Source organism: Oenanthe melanoleuca, chromosome 2 (assembly GCF_029582105.1).
Source record: "Oenanthe melanoleuca isolate GR-GAL-2019-014 chromosome 2, OMel1.0, whole genome shotgun sequence".
Classification (NCBI taxonomy): domain Eukaryota; kingdom Metazoa; phylum Chordata; class Aves; order Passeriformes; family Muscicapidae; genus Oenanthe; species Oenanthe melanoleuca.
Window position 1 is genome coordinate 114712520 of NC_079335.1, and position 23136 is coordinate 114735655.

Here is a 23136-nt window from a genome sequence, read left to right on the forward strand (position 1 = left end):
GGAAACACAGTGCAGCAAGACAAAGACAAAGCTCTAGAATACAGGATATTTGATCACAGACAAATATTTACAGGGAAAAAAATTTTTAAAAAACAGTTCCTGAGCCAATCCTGGCCTTCTCTGGCATCCAATCTGTCATGATTCAGAGACCCAACTTAAAAAGTGCAAGAGAAAAAACCACAAACATGGAGATGGACAATTAAAACCAGCATCTAAAACAGCAGGTAGGGAAAAACAAACAAGACCTGTGGAGGCAGTACAGTCAGTCATGTGATGGTGCCAGGTCTGGCCAAAGAAAATGTTTGTCAATAATGAGAGACAACTAAAACATCTAAACCCTTAATAAAGGATGCATAAAGCATCAAGAAAAAGCAGAAACCACTGGAAATACAACAAAATTCTCCAAATATTATTTCTATATTAACAATAACTGAAAGTCTGGTGTAAACAAATAGAGATTTTTCAGGAAAGAGGATAAAAAAGGTGAAGCTAGCTGCCTAATGCAGTCTGTGCGTCATGTCAGAGATAGCTGAGAGTATGAGAGAAAAACACAGCTTGTTTGTGGTTAGTAAACATCTGAGGAAGGATGATGAGTGTTCTTACCACCCATATGGTGCCACAAGACTTTCCAAGCAGGGAAGCATGAAGGGTGAGATGATGACTGGGTCCCCATCCAGCCATAAATCTCCTACTCCTTTGAAGGAAAGTCAGGCATTGGGTTGGTGCTCACAACAGTCTGTAAGGGCACAGGCCTTGAGCAAGGGGCCTCAAAGGGCAGGAGTCTGTTAAAATACCCTTCTGGGACCACTGATGATAAAAAAAGAGTGGAGGGAGAACAGGGGAGACCTGCTTGCAAGCAACTTACTCTTTAGCTTCCTTTCACTTAACAACAAGCTGCTGACAACAAGGGTTCCATAAGGAGATTCCTGTAGTCATCAGGACTAATGAATTCAGCTCCCCAAAGACTGCATCCTTTTCAAAAGCAGAACTGACAGAAAAAAGTAATATCGCCAGTAAGATGCCAGAACAGTCTAACAAACTACAATGTAATAACTTTTTATTAAAAGAATGAAGTTGTTTTGGGACAAAGTAAAATATGGAAGTTGACCAGAAATCTCACTGTAAATTGACCAGCATGTCCTTCCTTGACATAGCACAAGATTATAGAAGTCATCTATCCATTTGTAGCTCAGCAGGAAATCTGAAACCCCAGAGAAATTTGGAACTTGATTCCAAGATCAATCCACTATTACTAGTTTAGAATTATGCCAGGAATTAATGATTTTACATTTGCAGCAGAAACAGTTTGCCCAGCAGGCAAGAGCATTGCTTTTACAAATAATTCTCAAACCAGCAGCTAAAGTCTCCACCAGGAATGTGCCAAAAAAGCAGTAGCAATAAAAAAGGAGCTTTTTAAAATAATAAATGCAGTTTCCAGAACATCACAAGCAGAAGTATCAGAGAGAAAAACACTGTCATCCTTCTTGTGTTTTCATTACATAAGCATCAGGTGTGGTTTCACTCATGCACTGTCAAATACAAAACAAAATAATCAAAATAATTCCCCCTTCCAGTTTAAGGAAAAATCCAAGAAATGTCAACAGCAAAGTAGATGTCTTTTTGTATTTTAAATATTTTAAACTTCTTGTTGCTAAAGAAGCTTGGGAGATCTGGTACCTGACAGTTTTGGTTCTGTCCATAAGAGAGCTCTGATCTCTGATTTAAAGCTTTTTAAGTATGGGAGACCCCACCACAGTGCAAGACTCCACCTGCAGAGTCATTTGCAAGATCAGAGACCCTTCTTGTGTTTCTGCTGTGTAGCATAGAACAAAACTAATTAATTCTTGGCACCTGGTCTGCCCGGGCAAACATGGCACTCTCTCAGCCTTCTAGCAAGCTGAGCTTCAAATGCTTCCCATGCGAGGGTTCACTCTCCAGCCAACATTTCTGAGGGAACCCACACAAGGGGACCTGCCAAATAGCTTCCTGGCAGCTAATGAAATAATTGTTTCAAGAGAATGACAGGACCAGCACTTGACAATTCCACCTACACCCAGCTCAGTACTGATTAACCGTGATCTCAGTCTCCATGGCACAAAGTTCTGCAGTCTGAACCTGCCAGGTTGAAAAGGTCATCAAGCAATGTGTGTACTTAGATAGGCTGTATCTGCACTGACCTTGTTTTTCAGCTCCCAGCAAGGGAAGTAGTGGAAAAGTTGTTACAGATCCCTTCCTGGCACTACCCCCACCTTCTAGTCCTGGCTTTAGTCCCAAATCGTGATGCCTTTCAGTGTCAGCAGAGCCTGGTGCCTGCTGTGCACCTGCTTGAAGTTACCAGCACACAATGGCAGGGAACAGAACACAAAAACCAGCATAGCAGGAGCAACTTTCTTCTAAATCTGTGTTCCCAGCGCTCATTTCAAACACCACCAGAAATCAATGCCACCGCACCCAATAAACCCTCTGCACCTTATGCTAGCAACGCTGTATCAGAGAATGTAAAAATCTTGTATACTAAAGGGTTCAATTGCTCCTGCCTCAAATGGAGCAGTGGGCTTATTCACTAGGGTGTACTTAAGGTTTTCCAGTGTGGGTTGCTAGATTTCTGTACCTGAATACAAAAAAATGCAACAGAATGAGTAGGATCATTTATACCTGCCGAGCTTTTCTGTAGGTATTTAACTTTGACACCCACATTTTAAATGCAAATTCTGACTGTTCTTATACTAAAAGAAAACATGCAGAAACAGAAGCCACCAAAATGGAGGCAGTATAAAATTTAAACTACTCAAAAGTGTTTCCCAGCAGTCCAGAAAGATCACAAGTCAAATATCAAAAATACCCTGAGACTGGCTTCAAAATAATTTTGAACTTCATTTTTTGATTTCTAAATTTTTGGGATTCAAAGTCCCTTGACAGCCTCTGCATCAATGAAAAGAAAGAGAAAACTCTTACATAAACAAGAAAATCTGAGGGCCTGGCATTGCAATGAAAACATCAAACACCACAAGGCTGGAAAGATCACAATGGGAGCTGGTGACACTAGCACTGTTTATTCTCTCTGTCTACCATAGCAGAGTCCCCAGAATGACAAGGGATACAAGGAGTAGTGGCAACAACAATTTCAGTATGGAACAACATATACACATCACAATTAAATCTCTCTCTAAGAACACCAGGCTATTTTTCATACCCAGTTACCTGTGTAGAAGCTACTCATCATTCTGAATTGCCTTTGAGCATCCACACAAAATTATGGTTAACCCAAGAGAGAATAATGAGAAAGTAGCATTTCTTGCACTCACCCTCCAGCCATTCAGAGAGGTCCTACAGAAGCGTTGCTATAATTTTGAGTTATCTTTTAATTAAAAGGCTAAAAGTATAATATTAATTGACAGATGGAATTTAATGTGTAGCCACTGCATACATGAGAGATGGGGTACTGACTTTTAAGTGCATTATTACTTTGTGATTAGAATGGTAAATTAACCTGTTAGTTGTCTGCAGCTAGGCTGCTTCTGGTACTCAGGCTGGATCATTTACAGGTGGTAACTCTACTCTGCAATTTCCATACTTGTATATTATATAGAGGAAAAACAAAGAGAGAGAATGCTCTTCAAATGTGTTCCATTCCTTTCAGACACACAGAACACAAGACATTATGAAGAAACCTGCAAAACAGAACTCATAATCTAAATACATTTAAAACGATGACATAAGAGTTCTCAAGTGAAGAATTCAAGAAGATTAGCACCTAGGAACTATGCAGTCCATGCCCCTGTACCTGTCCAGATGAGACAGAGCAATGCTAGCCTAGTATTTATGTTTTCTCTTCATCTTCCCCACCTTTCACAGCTCCCACTTACCCTTTCTGCGTTTGCTGACTACAAGAGTAGAAGGCTACAGCAGCAACAATTTGAGATGCCATAGCTATGCAACCCCAATTTTCCAACAGCTGAAAATTAAGTCAAACAACACAAAGAGCATTCTTTTTCTATATGATTGCTTCTCACTTCTTTATGAAAGCAGACTGGTGTGAGATATTATATATTATTAAAACACTATAAATCAGTATCCTTTATTTTGTCTGGAACAAAGCACTCAATAATTTCAGCTGTGCTTTGTTCAGCCCTTAGCACAGTCTATATGATCAGTCAGTCACCAACAAGATTACCAAGTTTGCACTTTTTCTCACTCTGGTGTGCTTTACTTATCAGCAATAAATATTGTCCTTTACTATCTTCTGGCCTAGAGACTCATGACAAAGTACAAAATATGACCTTACAGCTCAGATAAAATTTTAATAAACATATTCCTTCAAAATTGGCACCATGAACAATTCTGTTCTTCTGGTATTACATTTGCATGTTTAGGGAATCTGAATAAAAACTTGAGAAATTATTTTAATTTTTACAATAAATAATTAGCAAGCATGACCAAAAATGTATGCATGTGAGTGCTCATATGCACATATTCGCTCATACTATATTGGGTAAGACCAAATCAAAATACCATAAATCATCATTATCTTCAGCCAAGATGTTTTACGTATGTTGTTTGTTCTCCTTCCAAAGAACAGTAGTGCTAAATGTCATAGGAGCAAAACCAACTCCCACACAACTTCAGATGAACACTGTAGCTCTCTGAATTTCTTGTGCAGGCTGAAGGAAACAGCTCAGCAAGGTTTTCAATCTAACAACTGCATGAAGGAGGGGAAAAAAAGTCCCCCCAAGGAAAATTATCAGGTTATGTTTTTCTGAACCTTGGAAATCCTTCTTCTGTGTAAATTATGCTTTTATCACAGCATTATATCGTGAGGAATTGCTTTTCTGAGTTTTCTATTACAAGAGTAGAAAATAAGTAGAGAATAACAAACTTGGAAAACATTGACAGGTTTATCTACAACAGTAATTCTGTTTTTAATTGTTTTTAAATTTTAACTAAATAAGAATAAGATAATCATTATGATTAATTTACATGTAATCTAGCATTCATAATTGTTTGAAGCTTCACATTTCTATCACCAAAGTAAGCATATTACTTTCTCCTCCTGCTATCCTAGTTTCTACTGTGCCACAGGGTAGCAAATAAACACCTGGTACTACTTTATAAGCTTTAATCATATGAACCATTGTGATTTTAGGGGTTAATTTCTATGCTAAGACTTTAATCATAACAATTCTAAAGAGAGCAGAAGTATTTTCTTAAATTCCACAAACATATGAATCATTAAACAAACATCTCTGAGTAAGGCACAACCCAGCAGGGCTGATACACATCCACACTTCCTCCAATATTAACATTTTAATAGGTGATGACTGATTTTGACATTACAAATCCATATGTATGGAGGGTACACAGCAGTAAGCAGCCTTCAATGCATGTAATAAGTGAACAAGGTTTATCAAAGCAAAATTCTCTCTTGATCCTTTTCTTGGGAAATTAAGTAGAGAAAAATTTTAATAAGTCTCAGTGGTGACACCTACTCTAGAAAATACCAAAACTAACCTGGTTGCCTCATATGCCAAACTTTAAGGCAAGAGTGGTAAAAGAAATAGAGGGGGTATAAAATAAAATTTTTCATGAGCAGAAAGCTTTATAAAATTCCAAACCTACCACCCTCTTCATCAAGACCACCAACAAAAACTCTATTAAAAACCTCTACCTTACATGACATGTATATAAATTAAAAGAGCTTTAGAACAAACACCCTATACCTCCTATCTAAGTGTGCTTAGTTAAGGTGTAGAGTAAAAGGCAACAAGAAGACAATTGAATTCTGTAATTCAGTGCCAGAAAATACATCAGGGCACAGCTTTATCCTGCCTACTCACCCCTGTCATCTCTATGACCCCCAGAAGGCAGGCATTTGAAGACATGCTCAATTAATCTAATTAGCTATATTTACATTTTGACTCAGCCACCTACATCTTCTACAGCAGACATCCCTCCTGAGAAAGCCAGGAATTTGTTTCCTTTTAAGTTTGCTCTAACAGCCAGTAGCTTTTTGGTTGGGCACAGGAAGCTTCTAGCATTTGTTAAATACCATCTCCAAATCACTTTGTATTGTCTTGTAATAACTTTTGTGAACAAAATTCATTACAAGTACTTACAGAACATCAGCAAGTCCAAAAGTCATAGAAAACAGTAGGAAGAAGGCCAAAAAACACTAGGAAAGAACTTTCTTCTGCATTGAGAAGGAGTTAACAGGACAAAAAAGCTGTGAAGTAAGGTCTTTAAAATTATTTGGGAACACGGCTCACAATATTCGCAAAGAAAGTGTGCAGAGAAAAATATAATGTGGTGACTACTTCTGCTAAAAAATCCCTTGGTAGTGAAAACAAGAGGAAAGTACAGCTCTCATCCATGACTAGAAAAGCAAGACAAGTCTATGGTACCCCTGCAATAGCACCCTGAAAAACAACAGGATTCTAACACCCCCACCTACACGCAGATATTTTTCTTTTAACATAAATCACATGAGTTAAACTAGTGGCTCACCCGCATATCAACAGCAAAATTAAAATCTAACTTTTAATTGCTAACATGCAAATCTTACCCTGGTTTAATCATAACAGTATAATAAAAATTACAGTGATGTTTACTTTGGAACTTTTCCAGCTGTTGGCCAAATAATAACTTATTTGCTTTGAAGGTTTTCCTTAAAGCTATATGCCTATTAAAATTTTTCCTTCTTCCATCCCCCAACTGTAGATCTGGCAGCTGTAACAACAGCTGGGCAGTTTAGCAACTGTAAAAGACCAATGCCAATTTCTAGAAAAGGGCTTTCTAGTAAAAGAAAATAGGGTCTATAGCAAGTTTCTGCAGACTCCTGAACTCAGAGATAACTGAGTAACTTGGCACCAGCTGGAGAGCTGCCTCCTACTCTCTGCTTCTGCTGAACTCACCAAGCAGATTCCTGATCTTGTCTTTCATTCAGTGTTGACAGGGAAAAGTAATTTTGCTGTTGCAGAAAAAACAATGTCCTGCCACGCTATTTTATTAGTTATTCGTGTTGATTCATATACTCTTTTTAGTATCAAGACTTATTAAAAGCAAGGCTTCAATATCAGATATTAACTAGAAACACATCTAGTATGTGTCATGTCACCAAGATTGAGCTGACTCTAAATTCTACATATTTTTTACAGAGATCACCCCATTTGAAAGAGAATGATCCAACTACAATAGGAAAACAAGCCTTCTTGTATCAAAACCCTATCATCAGAAAAGGGAAGGCAAAACAAAAAATCCTAAACTTGTTCGTAACGATCCTTTTAGATTTCTCAAGTCATTTACAATTGGCATATGTTAGAGGAATCTAAAAATGTCTCTAGATACTTTACTGATCTAAATTTATTAGGATAGGAACATTTGTGGCTTCTGTTGACTTTAATTGCAGTTGTGAGCATTAAGCTGCTCGCAATATGCAGCCCACTTATTTCAACATCTAAGTATAGGTTGTGTACCAGCCCAGAAGAATTGCTAATTGGAAACTGGTGCCAAAGTTGAAACTGAATGCTGAAAATAATCAAACACTGCTTATTTCATTTGCTTTCTTTATCCTCCTCCTCTTCATCTCCTTAACTCATGGGGAGTTATACAAAATGGTTCAGCCTGTAAAGTAGCAGAGAGAAACTTGAAAGGAAAACTCCTTCTGGAAAAAAGATAAGATAAAATAAGAGCATTATGAGCAATACTAAACAAAATCAACCAACCTTCCTGGGAACAAAACAGGCAGAGGTGCCAGGAAATGCAAGGGAGAATGTAGTTCTTAAAAAAAAAATAAACTTGAAGTACTTTGAAGTACATTTGAAGTACCATGTACTGTTTTGCTACAGAGACTGACATACTCTGCAACTAAACATAGCAGTGACAGAAAAATACATGAAAAAAAGTCAGGAGAGATTTTATGACTTGAACACAACTGTGCCAGGTTCCACTCTTTCAAAAAAAGCCTAAGAATTTCAATGCAGAAACAGGTTATGATCAACTAATCATAGAATTCAAGGATTTACTTAAACAGGTTTTACCATAGGTACAAGAATTGATTGTGAAGGTATGAAAATTAATACCCTGAAAGTTCACCCAGAGCATCCTTCTCTTATTGCAAACATGCTGGCAAGGCACATGTTCTACTTCATGACACATACAGTAATGATCTGGTACAAGCTGTAATTGTTCCTGCACATGTACAAAAGAATATTGTGCTGTATCCCCAGGAAGACACAGTGTGCTAGAAAGGGCAAAATGTACGGCTGAACACTGTGAGTCTTAATAGGAGCTGTAAGAAGGATGGAGAAATTAATACTTACCATCTGTATATTACCAATACAAAAATGAATTCCCTTTGGCTGGAAAAGTATTCACAAATGCTATATTCTCAACATATGCACTCTAATAATCTTAAAACTTTTTCATCATGGACTCCTAGCAATAAAATTTTTGAGCACGCATGCCAATATACATAGGTTTATTTCTTTATAAAGTATACACTTGTATGACTAAGGTTCCAGTATTTTCATCCCACACACCAATGGATCATCCCACACACCCCACTTTGGAGACCACTGCTGTAATGAACAGAAGAACCAGCGCCAGCAAAACAAACATCTGCCCCAGATATTTGCTATGAATATCCATGCCAAAATCCTGTGGGCTCTAAGCTGGCTGCTACAAGCTAAGCTTTTGCCCATAGAAATAAAAGTCAGTCTTACCAGTGGTGGTGGTGGTGGAGGGGGCCCTCCAGAAGGTGGTGGAGGTGGTGGAGGAGGAGGTGGTGGCGGCGGTGGCACAGGCATCCGCTCGGATTTCTAGCTTCAGCAGTTGTGAAAAATACAGCCAAAGTCTATGTCCTTGAGGAGAAAGAAGGGAGGAGAAGGAAAAGTGGAAGAATAAAAAGAAAAAACAGAGATGAATATGTTTATACACTGCAAGCTGAAGATCGGCCAAATATCGAGCTCTCAGCAGACTGAAGACTTTTATAGTGCACTGCTTCCAAAAGTACTGTATGAACAGCCTCATTACAGTTATGATGACAACATACATCTAAAGAGCAAGCTCACAGATCTGGATCAGTGCCATGAGTACCAAATGCATAGATCCTAGCCTGTCCAACTATTACATCCTGCCTTAACCTAGCCCATGGCCCTGAAATGCAACTCTGCAGAGAACAAATCACAGTTGACCACATGCAGACACTCCTGCTGGGACAAAAAATTCTGTTGACTTTAAGCCAGAACTTTGCTGATCTAAGGAGAGAGTAAGGGACTTTTTAAGGTTCAGTGGACTTACTCAATATTTAAAGGAAAAAAAAAGTGGGGAAAAAACCCCTCATGATTTAATAATAAATAAAGAAATAATTCCACAAATTAATGATTCTATTACAAAATGATATATCAAGGTTCAGACATCTCAAATGTTAAAATCAAGTGGTTTTCCTGCCATTTTTAAATGTTAATTTTCACAATTCTTTAGTAATACACTGACAAAAAGGCACATATCTTCCAACAAAAGCTATATGTTTTTTTTAAAGAAAATCTTTTGCAGAATGACAGTGCATCACTAATTTTCATACCTAGCCCAGCCCTCAGCATGACTCAGTCATCATTAAAGTTAACAAGAAACCCCTGTATTTCATTAGTAAAGTTGCAAATGAAAGTACTAGGCAGTGCCAAAGAGAGCCCTCTGCAAGCCATACTTGAAATCTTTTGCTAGTGACACTTGGATAAATGCTCTGAACACATCTAGTTTTACATCTTGCTCTACATCCATCATGCCACAATTATTTTCTGAGACTCTTCAAAACATCATATGAAACAGTGTCAAAAGTCCTACAATAACACAAAATAAGTCATATGCTTTGTCTTTTCTTTCTGCAAGGCTTTGTCTTAACAAGAAATTACATTGGTTTCTCACATTTACTCATTATACATCTCTCTAGGTCATAATTTGTTTCCCTGACTCCTGAAAGGTCTTAAAAATATTTTTCACATTTTAATGTTTTACTAGAAATTGATGTTAAGTTGAAAATACCACAATTCCCAGACCCTATTCCCCTTGCTTCTCCCTTCATTTTTAAAAGCAGGCACTCCATGCTTTTCCAGAATCATCTGTGTAGGGAGGAGGCATGACAGTTAAATCTGGGAAAGCTCAGGAGAGAAGACAACACAAAAATGGGCAAGTTACAGTCTTGAGGGGAATATCTGGCTGTTTTGCTAGAGGGTTAGATTGGAAGAGGCAGTGAAATTAAAACATGCATACAGACTTGTTCACCTCCTACCTAGTGTACATGAACAATATCCTGATGAGTATTTTCCTCCTTTTCTATCTTGCAAAATACTTAATGAGAGATCACTCAAAAATTAAACACACAGAGCCTCTGAAACACTCTCTCCCTTGAGAGATTGCTATGCAAAGGGCTGGCATAGCAAAGCACCCTGATCTGTAACAGAATCGGTTCCAATCACTTTAATAATCTCTTAATGAAGCTTTCCAAGAAAGCTGGCATCACAACATCTCCACCATTCCACCCTATTCAAAAACCCATTTTCAGAAGATATCTCTTTTCCTCAATTAAGCCATTCAAAAACATGGACATAAGGAGAATGAGTCTTCCCAGCTAATAATATGTTTCGGGTTAGTATCTTCCTACCCTGCAATACAGGCCTTTTGTCTTCATTAAGGATTTAGAATGGGGAATATGCTCTTAGTCAAATTAGGAAAAAAAATACAACCCACGCTCCTGTGGCAGACCACATGAATGGCAGCAGGAGGTAGCAGCAGTGGGAGAAAGGAAATGGGAATCAGCTCCTGCTATTTAAAAGTCACAATCTGAAATGCCATCAGATGACTTTTCTATCTGCCTCTCTACCAGTCCCTGCCCCAGCACCTGTTCCTCCAAATGATGCAGCCTTAATTCAAGGACTAGAAACTGTGTGACCATCTACAACCCAAAACTCAGTGCAGAGGAAGGGTTCACCATGTAACCCACTCCCATATCCTCCTGTCCAGTGGCATCAGGGAAAAATGCATTCTGTGGGGCTATAACACACAGCCCTTGAATGAAATACTGGAGACACCATATAGCTTTCCTCTCACACAGTTTCAAACCTTCCACGAATGAACCATCTTTCAGAAAATCCTGCTGACATGCCTTCTTTTAGTCTCTTACCTCACAAATTCTTATTTTACAAATTCAGAGGCTAACTTCACAATCTTCACTTTTTAATATGTAGGATTGGCTATGATAACCTCTTTTGTATTACTGCAGCAATATCACATGCACTGTATTGGAAGAAAATTATGGAGAAGGCTGCAAAACTTTCAATATAACAACACATATTACAAGGAACACATTGTTCCTTGGTTAAAGGTTGTATTTAATTTGCCTCTCCCTCATTATATTACATATATACACACAAACATATATATATACACAAATATATACATACATATATATCTATGTATATAAACCATGCTCAGTAATTTCACAAAACAGCTTCAGAACATGGTGAGTTTATGGATTTCACATAATAATCTAAATAAATTCTGAATTAATAACAAAACAAAAATAGAGTATCATATTGATCAGTTCTAGAGTCTGGTAAGAGCCAGGCAAGAGGGAAATGCTACAAAGGGCACATGTGCCTTAAGGATCCTTTCTCCACTCCTCTAAATATACATACCTATAACTGGAAGAGAGGGGTCTGAACTCTCCCTAAGGGACAGAAATAAAAAGACACCATTCAAAAGGCTGGCAATAGGTGGAAGGGAGAAGCCTATATGTTTAACCTCAGTTTCCTAAGGCAATAAGCAATGTAAATCTTACCTTGACTTAAATATCACAGAACAGAATTAAGCCCAACAATTGTAGAATTTATTGCAAAAAAAAAGAGAAGAAAATCCCAAACCCTGCCTTTTCTAGTCCACCTCCCTACCAAAGCAAGGTTTAACGTTTTTTTTTAGTGCTTTCTGAAGTCTAATTTTAGGTGTCCCAAATAATGTGGCTTTTATTATTTCCCTTGGGAAGCTCTTAGTTCAGATTGCTTGACACCCAGCCTAATTTCTCCTTCTCTTAGTTTGATCCCATTTGCATTCCACTGCAGATGACTCTACCTTGTTCCAAGCAAAATAGTTTCTCCTACTGCTTAACATCAGCTTTGTGGAATATAAGCACTGTAATTCAAAAGTACATTTGCAAGGACTTGTTATCCTTGTGAAAAGTAAAACAACTCAAAAAGTCAGTGAACTTCTCATCAGTCAGAGAACATTATTACTCTTCTCTGATCTCAAAATGATTGGTCTTCTTTTGTTCTGTTGGTAAGGATAATTCTGAACCTGGTAATTTCAGGTGTCACAGATTGTTCTCTGCATGTTCTCACAGCCTGTGCTTGAATAGCAGCTGGGTTTAAGAACAAGACTGCAGTCGTCAATGTAAGAACTCAAGCTCCAGATTTCTGAAGGCCCAAATAAAGTCTTCACCCAGACTTTAATTTGAAGTGTCAGACAAGACAGAGGAGGTGCAGATCTTCACGGACTGCTCTCTCAACCTTGTGCTGGATTTGCCTGTGGGAAACTCAAAACCTCTGCCTAAGCTTTTCTGCCTGAGCTTTATTCTAATTTTATTCAGCTACCAGACATGTACCAACTCTGACCCAAGTGCTTCCCAAAGGTCTCCTCCTGAAGCATCACTGCCACAGCCTCAGTGCAGGGCTCAGACTAAAACTAAATCCTGCTGGGAGCAGAGAGCCACGCTAAGAAACAGTGGATTTTGGACAGCAGCTCACACACGTCTCCTGCCACACTGACATTCAGCAGAACCACCACATGTGTGCCTGCAAAAATTGTTCTGAAATATCTTCACCTATCAAGGAAGGGGAGGGCATGAAAGAGTTGTACCTTTAATTTAGTGCAATGTCTAGAAGGGGAAAACACAGAGGGAAAAGAATCACAATTATTTAAATATGCATCATGTGCATTAATGCACTAAACTCTAAATAGGAGTGTATTTTAAATGGTCAATGTCCTTAGGTGGTATAGTCATGAAACAACACAGCTGGAATTGAAAATCTGACCCTTATAAACAAATGGGAGAAAGGACTGCAAAATAACAGATTCATTACTACTGCACATGCAATCACTGCACCTGCACACTCCGAAGTAATTAATTCAGCTTTGAGGAAATGTACAGGTTTTCTTCCTTCAAAGGAAAGGCTGGGGTTGATATTTCAAAGGTGTGCAGGAGAGATTATCTATAATATTGGTCTTACTTTCTTGATGAAAAACTGAAGGAGAAAAGTAGACCACAAGCTGGTTTTATCTTTTAATCAACTTTTATATAATCAAATATGATTTCCTCATTAACTGTACTGTTCTGAGTTATAGCTTTTAAGTCCTTATATTTCAACAGAAAAGTCAAATAATTTCACAATTATCTGTGAAAAAACAACATCAATAAGCATCTGCTCAACTTTCATGATCTCAAAAGTAGAAAATCAGCATAATTTTGTGCCCATTTGTTCCTGCAAAACATCACTGAAGGACAGCTGAAATCACTGGTATGAGAACTCCACAGATCTTTTAAAGACAGTACAACACATGTAGCTACAGAGAAGATTAAAAACAGAGAACAGTAGATGTGTGTTACACAGATCAACTTTCCTGCTGTCACTATCATGCAACTGGAAAAGACTTGGGAAAAACTTGGAATGAGCTTGTATAGATTCAATTTTAAGAGAATAAAACAATTTGATATTTAAGCATTGGATGCTACATAATTTTATTCTTTTTAGAGTGTGAATGACTTTTTGTGTTTAGAGAACCCAACAAGAAAGAATCAAGGTAGAGCCTCTGAATATCCTGTCTCTTTTTCACCCTGCAATAACCCCATTCACAAAATAACTGTTAGTCTCTGCTGCATTTGAAACTTTTAAGAATTGTGCAAAAGTGTGCAACTGTTAGAACCTTCATTTACAGGAGGAAGGCAAATAACCATATACATACCCATCTTACTAATATATAAAGACTTTCACATGTATATTCCCCCAGCTGACTGAGAAATCTCCAGCCTTTCATTATCTCCTAACAGCTGTACACCTGAATTGTGTACAACTTGGGAGAAATTTCTGCTCTCAGTCACCATTTACATTACTGCAACTTAAGGCAGAATCTGACTTTTTCAATTCCATTGGAATATGCAAACCTTAATGAAGGGCTCTTTCTCCATTAAAGACTTCTAAGCAGCATTTGTCTTCTACAGGGTCTGTAGGATTGTCTCACAGCACATAACAGTATCCTGAATTTAAGCCAAGGACTGTAAGTTCCCCTCAGCTTGGACTATTTCCACCAGGCTTAATGCAGTTAAGGGCTGCTTCCCCTTTCTGCCTGAAAAAAACCCCACCATGACTCTTATTCTGTCAGAAACCTGATAAAATTGTCACAAACTGTCCAGTGCTGACCCAGCAGAGGCTACAGGAATTTGAATTCCATGTGTGCTGTGGGCAGATCTCTCCTGGGTTCCTTATGGTGCTGAGGCCAGAAATTACATTGCTATGCCTTGACAAACCTCCCTTCAGAGGCAAAGCTGCACAGATGACTTCACATCCCTGCATATGGCTATTTCAGGGTGTAGCTTCCTCTGCTCCATGGGGATCTGTCATAGAAGACTGATGGTAGGGGAGCAGAATAAGAGAATTCATCATCCTCTTTTAAATAAGGAGCAAGAGAAAAGAACAACACACACCAAGAAGAAATATGTTGTGCCTATAGTACTGTTAACCTGAAGTTAGAGAGTCAAAAGACAAATGAGGTAAATTAGAAGTAATTAGGACTTGCACAAAGACATAACTTTTCAAAGGAAACAATTTATACAAAGCGTTTCCTTGAAATGAATACCTCATCATCCACACAAAGACAGACATGGCTTGTTTCATTGCCAGATATACAAACAATGGTGAATTTGATATAGAGCCAATAGCAAAGTTAATCATTAGCCTAAGCTAAGGAAAGTGCAGCTCAGTAGATGTTCAAGGTCATGGCCAGATTCTGAGGACAGCTGTTTACTCTTGTACTCCTCAAGAGTATCAGTGTGAGCAGCACTTGATCTCTCTATGTAGAGGTAATTTCAGGTTAACATATGCAAGTTTTGCAGCCTCTGCTAAGAAGCTACTTGTCTGTTTTCACATAATTATTAATGATATATTCCTTTATAGTTATTAATATATTTACTGACTATCATTTTTATAATGCAGAGTTATTTGAAAAATATATCTGTACACAGAAAAGTTTCCACAAAAAAAATTCCAAACATTGTTTAACCAATTCCCTTAACAGAAGAAAGTTTTGCTTTCCAATTAAGTAGCTGGCATAAAATGGAAAATGCAAACAAGGCAGTATCCAGCATCTTGCTTTTCTATATTTGCTGCAGACAGCTCAAACCTTGCTTTAAAATGCCAGTCAAGTGAAAAGAATTTGCAAATGTGGGTATTGGAAGACTAGAGGACTTTAAAAATCCAGTTCTTAAATAATCCTGAAATTTCCACTTTCAACCACATGATATTTTTTCAGAGGTCCTATTTTCACAGCTTTACATCTTGAAAGATAAATTTATAGAAACCTGTATGCATGCCATGTCAGGCTGATAGCTATCAGCTTAAGAAACAGTCTAATACTGTAAATGCAAGAAATATAAATTTTGCAATTCAATATCCACCATGCTTTCCTACAATACAGTTTGAGGCCCCAGCATGGACTGTGGTCACTGCATGTGCCAAGGAGATGGTCTTTCACAAGGGATGTAAAATACAATGATTTGGTCACTTGCAGCAATAAGTTGTCAGAGAAATCCTTACCTCAAAGAAAGAATGGGAAGCTTTGATCCTGGTTTTCAATAAAATTGTGATTACTTAACTTCCATTCCAGTGGTAAAAATGTTAGCCCTAATGGCCTAACAAATTAAACTATAACTTCTAATCATTCCTTCTCATTTTCATGCCCTTTTCTGTCAATCCTGTTGAAGCTGCTGTCCCATTTCAGGGACACAATTGATAGCTTCATCTCAGATGTTGCTTACACCAGGATAAGGCTTCCATGCTTACAAGTACATAACTATAAACCCCTATGTTAATAAGAATGCCTTGCTATGCTACCATAATATCTCATCTTTCTATTTTAACTAACTCACTGCTCTGAAAAAATAATATGCAATATGTTCTTATTCTCTCTTAAGTGTCAAAGCTGACATCAAACTTCCTATGTGCACAAAGGCAGAAATGCTTTCTTGTACAGAAAATTGTTAGCTGTTTTTAAAGGCAGTGCACAAGGTATCTAGCTCCAATCTTACATCCATTTACTCAGGACAATGATTTTATTTTGTACAATGAGCAACAAATTGCAGTCATTTGCAATTGCAACAAAAAAACTTCCTGACAAAAGTCGTTGTGATTTGTAGGCCTAGTTCTGAATTGCTAATAAAAAAAAAAGTGCTGAGAAAAAAACCAATATGAGTTTATTAAATTTTAGTTTCAGCCCTTTGACTTATTAAAAGTCTTCATTTGTAATTCCTTGGGAAAGGCATTATATTTAGAGAGGGAATTGTGATTGATACCTACCTGTACACATGGCATAAGCAATGAACATCAGGGATTCAAAAATACTCAACTAACTTAGCTGCCTGATGGAGAAGGAAAACGATTCTAGGAATTAAATGGCAATAGAATATTTTTTTTTGTATTTGTGTCTATCATAGGGACAAAGGAGAAAAGTGGTTTTCTTTGAGCAGCTCCCAAGTATACTTTCAGAGCAATTAGTGTCTGCTGCCATCAGACCAAGCAGGTTAACGACCACTTGTTTCCATGAATTCTGGAAAGTTTTATGCTGGCTTTGGACTTCAGCTTTCACATTAACCAGGCTGGATCTGGCCCATCCTCTTTCTTTATTTCCCTTTGTGAATATTTCTCCCCTTTCCTAGTGGTTTACCAGCCTCTCCATTCCCACTCTCCACTTTCTTTGCCTTTTCCCCATTCACTGCACCTTTTGCCTGCTGTTGATGCAAGGCAAGGAAAAAGAGGCACTTCATTTAAAAGGCAGAGCTGTCTGTCCTGGGAACATGGACATGGAGCAAAAGTAAGTTACTCTGCATGATGATACTAAAGGTTCAGCACAGGCTACCAGTACTGAGAAAAACAGAAGAAATGCAGAGCTAAGCTAATCCAGCTCTGAGAAAACATAGAAAATGTGATTCTAGGTGATATCAGGATGTATATCCTGACTAGAACTGGTAAGTATTAGTGCAAATGTACAAAGCCCCACCTGATGGATTGGATAAAACATTGAAGTATTAGAGAAATATGGGCAGGTCAAACAGTCTGGGCAGAGGAAAGGAGCAAAGTAACCACAGCATACTCATTTTGCAACTACTCCAGGCGTTTGCAGCTCTTGGTACAGCTTGTTCAGAGCAAGCCCAAGTACCCCCACATGGGACTGCATCATTTATCCTACCGTTAAATCAATGTAAACTCATGATCACTTGATCCAAGGATATTTTTTACAATCCGCTTTTGCATAATTTCCTTGCTACTTAGTCATTTCAAGGCTAAAAAAAGGCTTTCATTCTGCATTAAATGCCCTGCTAGGCCCCACATCTATCACTCACACAGTATATTACAGAGATAGTCTCCACTCCCTCTGCCAATTTATTAATCTAGGGATTAATCCAACTCTTTTTTTTATTTTTATGCCAAATTTTCCTTTGTTTTCAGTAGAACTACAATCAGTTCTTTAGAGTTTAACTCTGAAAATACTCCAGGAAACACAATCTGCATCGACAGAAGTAACATCCCTAACGTGTTAAGCTGTTCACACTCACACAACTGACCAATAAAAGCAACATTCTGTCCAAATCCCAGGCAGAATTTGACATATTTTTGCAGTGATTTACATATCCCCAAGAGAAGCAAACATTCCTTCTGAAAGTGAGTTGCTAAAACCCCAGTCTGTTTTCCTGGTATGTAAGCTTGGCTTGCCTTTTATGTGCCTCATGATTTTCTTTATGTGTCAACTCACCTAACAGCAGATCTATAGATTTTGAACAGATATAACATTATTTATTTTTCCTTCTTTAGCATATAAAAAATGTGTAACTGATTTGGACAAAAGCCAAAAACCTGTCAGGACTATTTTATACACATCAGTAGTGTTGCTGCATACATATTTTTCTCTCACACAGAACTATGCCAGTTAGGAAAGCAATAACATAATAGCTTTAAAACAACAGGGTACGAAAGAAGAACAAAAGACCCCAAGACTTCTTTCTGTGATGCAGTACCATATTCTGTTCTCCTCTTTTTTTCTTTTTTATGGTGTTTTTTTTTTTGTTATTGTTGGTTTTTTTTTCTTTTTGCTTTTTTTTTTTTTTTTTTTTTTTTTTTAAAGAGGAAAGTATGATATAGTAACTAGAAAAAGTAAAATGGTACAGTAGTCATTTAGAGACCTGTGTATGGCTCGTGAAAGGGACCAACACAAAGGAGTCACTATCTCTAAACCTATTCATTCACTTTGCTCATTTTACCCCTCTCTTATGAATGAAGCAGAAGCACTGTAATTTCTAGCCAACACTTCCATTTATCAAGGCAGGCATGGCAGCTGCCACCAGTGTAGATGGAGGATATTGAATATCCATTACACAGAAGCTGCAGAGCAGACACAGTTTGTTTAGTTTTCTGACACACTTGTAAGAGCAGGGTCAAGACTGAGCAAGCACTTTCATGCTGAATTTTCTGTTCTTATGCTCAGTGAACTTAATCATGTAGGGACTTTTGGCCCAGTTTGCCTCCACTTTTCACTTTAGCACTTGCACTGCAGCTGTAACATAGCTGCTATGTTGCTCTGCTCTGCCTAGGCTGGCTGCAGAGTGACACCATTCACACCACAGAGAGTTATGTATCTATTGTAATAACGGTGAAAGATGACACAGGGTCAATGCTATGAAGAATTAGGCTCTCCATGCATGATCTTATTTGAGACAGATATATTTCTGCTAGTGAAATTAGTTTCAGCTGTTGTTTCAATTACCATGACATGAAAACATGCTTTTCACATCTTGTGAAAACCCTTTAGCTGTTCACATTCTTTCAAAGCAATCAAAAGACAGCTTTACAGATGTCATGTATGTAATACTGAATGAGTCCACTTCATGATACTCAGAAGTCATATTAAGGTGGGGGTATTAAAAAAAATACAATAATGTCTGAAAATACAGTTTCTTTCTTTCCAATCTGGATGTCCCAAGGATGTTTTATTCTGTTTGCAAATATTGCACTCTTTATATCTCTGTTAATCCTGGCTACAAAGCCACTAGACAACCCTGATGCAGAATGACCACAGATAAAAAAGCAACTGTGAAGTACCATTAAGGTTTTGCTACTATAAGCCCATTTTCAGAAAGCTCCAGTCTTTCAAAGACAGTAACTACTTTGTGTAAGAACACAGACTAATTGAGGAAGATCTATAAGAACTGTGTTGAAGGCAGTCCAGAAATCTGCATCTCAAAACTGCATAGCAGCCACTGGTAACTTAGTGTAATGTGAGTACTAAAGACTTCTAGATAAAAGACTTTACTGGGTATCTCGCTTGATTATTATGCTTATTTAGATACTAATTTAATATAAACTCTGAAGAAGATAGAAATCTTTATTCTGGTGCAGCAAAGCCTACTATTATTTCCCCAGAGCTTCAACTTTTCATCTGAGATCTCATTTATTAGAACTTAAATAAACTGCATAAAATACCCAAGTAATAATGCAGCAGATGCTCCCACACACACAGGATCAGTAACTTACAGGGCAAGAAAGCTGAGCTGAGCCTGTCCAGTCTCACCTACTTTGCATGACTGAACAGAACTTGTCCCAGACCCACAGAACAGAGCAGAAAAGCATCCAAAAAAGCAAATGCCTCTGAAAAAATAATGCAATTCTTATGGGTGAGTTATGACTTACAAACAAAGAGATTTGATATCAGACTTTTCACTGCTTTGCTTCCCTTTGGAGCTAAAATATTTTAAACTATTAATATTAAACTTCTTAATACTTAACACAAGTTTATATTTCTTTTAGATGTAGAGCGGTAAATTGTGTTATTCTGCTATGAAGTTCTCAACATTTGTCTTAAAATGTGCAAATATTTTTCTGTTTGTTATGACTCAGATATTATTTTCTGTTCAAGGTCTTCTTTTCAGAGAATGATGAGTTTCCCAAAATACTGACCTCATCAAGCAATAAAATTATTAAGTATAAAGATCATCTATTGGCATCTGGCTCTATCCTGTTAGGACATTCAACAAACAGTGCTGAGTTTTATGGTGGGATTGCTGAGAAGTGACACTGATATGTTTTGATTTACTGTTTAAAAAAACAAACTATCTAAATACTGTTTGCAAGTTCAGATTTAGTAGTTGTTATATACAGACTCCAAACATTGACTGTACATTCCCCTACTGCAGTAACAGAAATTGAGATGTTACAGGATCTTTATTTATATTTCCTCTTGTAGGTGTGGAAGGAATAAGAGGGAAAAAAAAAAGAGGAAGTTGCTTTGTATTATACTACATGATTTGATAAATACAGTCATATCTTGCCCTTTCCAGTGCAGTGCAATCAAAGAATCTGAATTTCAAGTGCATCTCAATTATTTTCAGGCATAGATCCAAACCAGCAATAACTTGAGCACTGCAGCTAATGAATTAAACATTGCATCTGCCCCTAAGCAACCAAAGTCTGTATGCAAAGCTGGTCAAACTATTTATACACCCTTGTCTTTAGAGAATATATATCCTTTATTAAAAAAGACAAAAAAAGTTTTCTACTTAAATTGCAAGTCCCAATCCCTAACCTGCATCTTCTACAGGAAAAACATCAACTCCCACAGCATTTTTTCTGGTTATGAGTCTAACCCAGATTTTGTCATCATCTACAGCAAAACAGCCAAAGCAGTCTACCAATTAAAAAAACCCACACTTACACAATCTGCTTTAAGGGTCCCACACTGAGCTCCTCATATGTTGTCTTGCACATGGAAGCCGGTACCTGAGAGCAAAGCAGACTCAACCCTTCCTCTGCACGCAGGGCAATGTCCCGTACGAGCCGCGGGTGGTGGCAGCAGCGTCTGCACCGCCCGCGCATTCCAGCGGGGACACGGTTTTGGGTCGCAGGTTCACGCAGTGAACGGGAACCATCCCCAGCACACAAGTGCCACCCAGCCACCACGCAGTAAAGTTGCATTCGTTTCCTTGATCATCTGCCCCATGGCTCGTCCTTCAGTAGAAAGAACGCGAACTGAGGATGTTAACACTGATTATACAAGCACACGTTGTGAAACAGACAGGAACTTGTACTGCATATACAGATGGAGAGACGGAAAGCACTGATTGTATCAGGAAGCAGTTCAACGACTTGGTTCATGCAGCGTGCACTGTAACAGGTATCACTGCTATCGCAATTCCAGCAATATGTCACTGTCTGAGTCAGCAGGAGCACTTGCAGACTTTAGCCCGTAAATCCAGACTGCACACAGACCGTTCTGTGTGGAAAGCATCAAACTTTATCTTATATCAGTTTTTCCTCTCCTAAGTCAGACTTACTTTTGTATCTTTCAGAAATCTCTCTTAGTAATATTCCACTTTCAGGACCAAACAAAACAAAGGCACGCTGGACTCGTGTCCTCCCTATTCTCAAACTCCTGAATTTCTTCAGCGACACAAGCCCAGCCCCCCTCCACAACCCCAGAGATGCAGGCTGTCACATAACCCATCATCTCTATGCCTTGGCAAACTCCGAGCACATCCAAAGAGAAATAAAAAATCCGCATGCTACCCTTTACCAACACATTCCCGGTCGCTCTGTATTAGCGCCAACAGGCTGATGCGAAAGTCACTAGATTTTAGTCTCAATTTTATCCATGTTAATTGTTATTAAACCTTTAAGAGTTTCTTTCCAACATTTCTTCAGCACTCCCCCTCCAATATGCACATAAGTATTTAGTACACGGTACTTTTCACAATCACTCAGTCCCCTTTTCTCGGCTGCCCTATTCCAGCGCATCTACTTCAAGGACGAGAACTTCTTGCTATCCACGGCGGCCGGAAAACAACCCGTGCTCCTCTGCTTGACAAAACAGAGGCAAAACAGAGGAGCAGCACCGCGCACACACCGCCCGTGCCTGATCTCGGCCACGCTTCCTCCCCCGCCGCCGGCAGCGCCCACATCCCGGGGGTGCCGTGTCCCGCTCAGCCCCCACATCCCGGGGGTGCCGTGTCCCGCTCAGCCCGGGCCCGGGGCCGAACCGCGGCACCAACTTTGCCCGCCGAGTCGTTCCTGCCCCGCGGCACCGGGGCAGCCCCGGCGCGGACCGAGGGGAGGCGGCGGCCGCGCCCCGGCCCGGCGCTCCCGCCTAGCTGAGGCCGTGAGGGGAGCCCGGGGCACCGGGGACCCCCAGCCCCGCCGCCGCGCCCCGGACCGGCGCTCCCGGCTGTGAGGGGAGCTGTGAGGGGAGCCGGTGGCACCGGGGACCCCCAGCCCCGCCGCCGCGCCCACCTGCTCGGCGCCGGTGCCGTCGGGGCCGGGGCGGCTCCTCCCGGGCCCAGGGCGCCAGGTACGGCGGCCGCCCGTCTGCCCTGGCGGGGGGCGGGGAAAGGAGCGCAGCGATCTCAGGATCCTGAGGGGAAAAAGCCCGCCCCGGTCTTCACCAGGGAATAAAAATAAAGCCGTATTTTTAAAAGTGGTAATTTAACTCACAGGCACGCAGATACACAGCCCGCCCACCCCGGGCCCCGCTTTCCATCCCCACCCCTGGGAGCGGGCCGCTTTGGTGCGAGGGTGAAGTCCAGCTGCAGCCCGGCGCACCCTCCCTCCCACATGCTGCTGCCTCGGCAGAGCCAAAGCTATTTTTAAAAGCCCACGTGGATGCCACAACGCTGCCCCATGGCACGGAAAAAGGTGGCACTACCCCGGCCCCCTGCCCAAACACATCCCCAGCCCAACCACCTCTGCCCTGCAGTGCCCTGAGGGCTTTGGAGATGGCTGGGTGCCCTTGGCTTTTGTACTAGAAACATCTGGAGAAAAAAAAAATCATCTGGTTTTCTTC

The 23136-nt window shown here is 39.5% G+C and overlaps 1 protein-coding gene across 7 annotated transcripts in view; it reads right to left on the minus strand.

Annotated features, from left to right (window-relative positions):
* The window catches only part of WIPF3 (WAS/WASL interacting protein family member 3), a 37399-nt gene extending 14522 nt beyond the window's left edge, over positions 1-22877 (minus strand). Inside the window, exons 1-3 of one of the 7 annotated variants that reach the window (XM_056482998.1) lie at positions 22587-22752; positions 21016-21308; positions 8718-8855 (exon numbers count right to left, since the gene is read on the minus strand). In XM_056482998.1, the coding sequence (XP_056338973.1) occupies positions 8718-8801 (84 nt within the window). In that variant the 5' untranslated portion in view covers positions 8802-8855; positions 21016-21308; positions 22587-22752. Of the gene's footprint in view, positions 1-8717; positions 8856-11687; positions 11720-21015; positions 22050-22586; positions 22753-22787 lie in introns of those variants that run through there. The other 6 variants (XM_056483000.1, XM_056483002.1, XM_056482999.1 and 3 more) reach the window with 6 other exon arrangements.
* Positions 22878-23136: the final 259 nt, after the last annotated feature.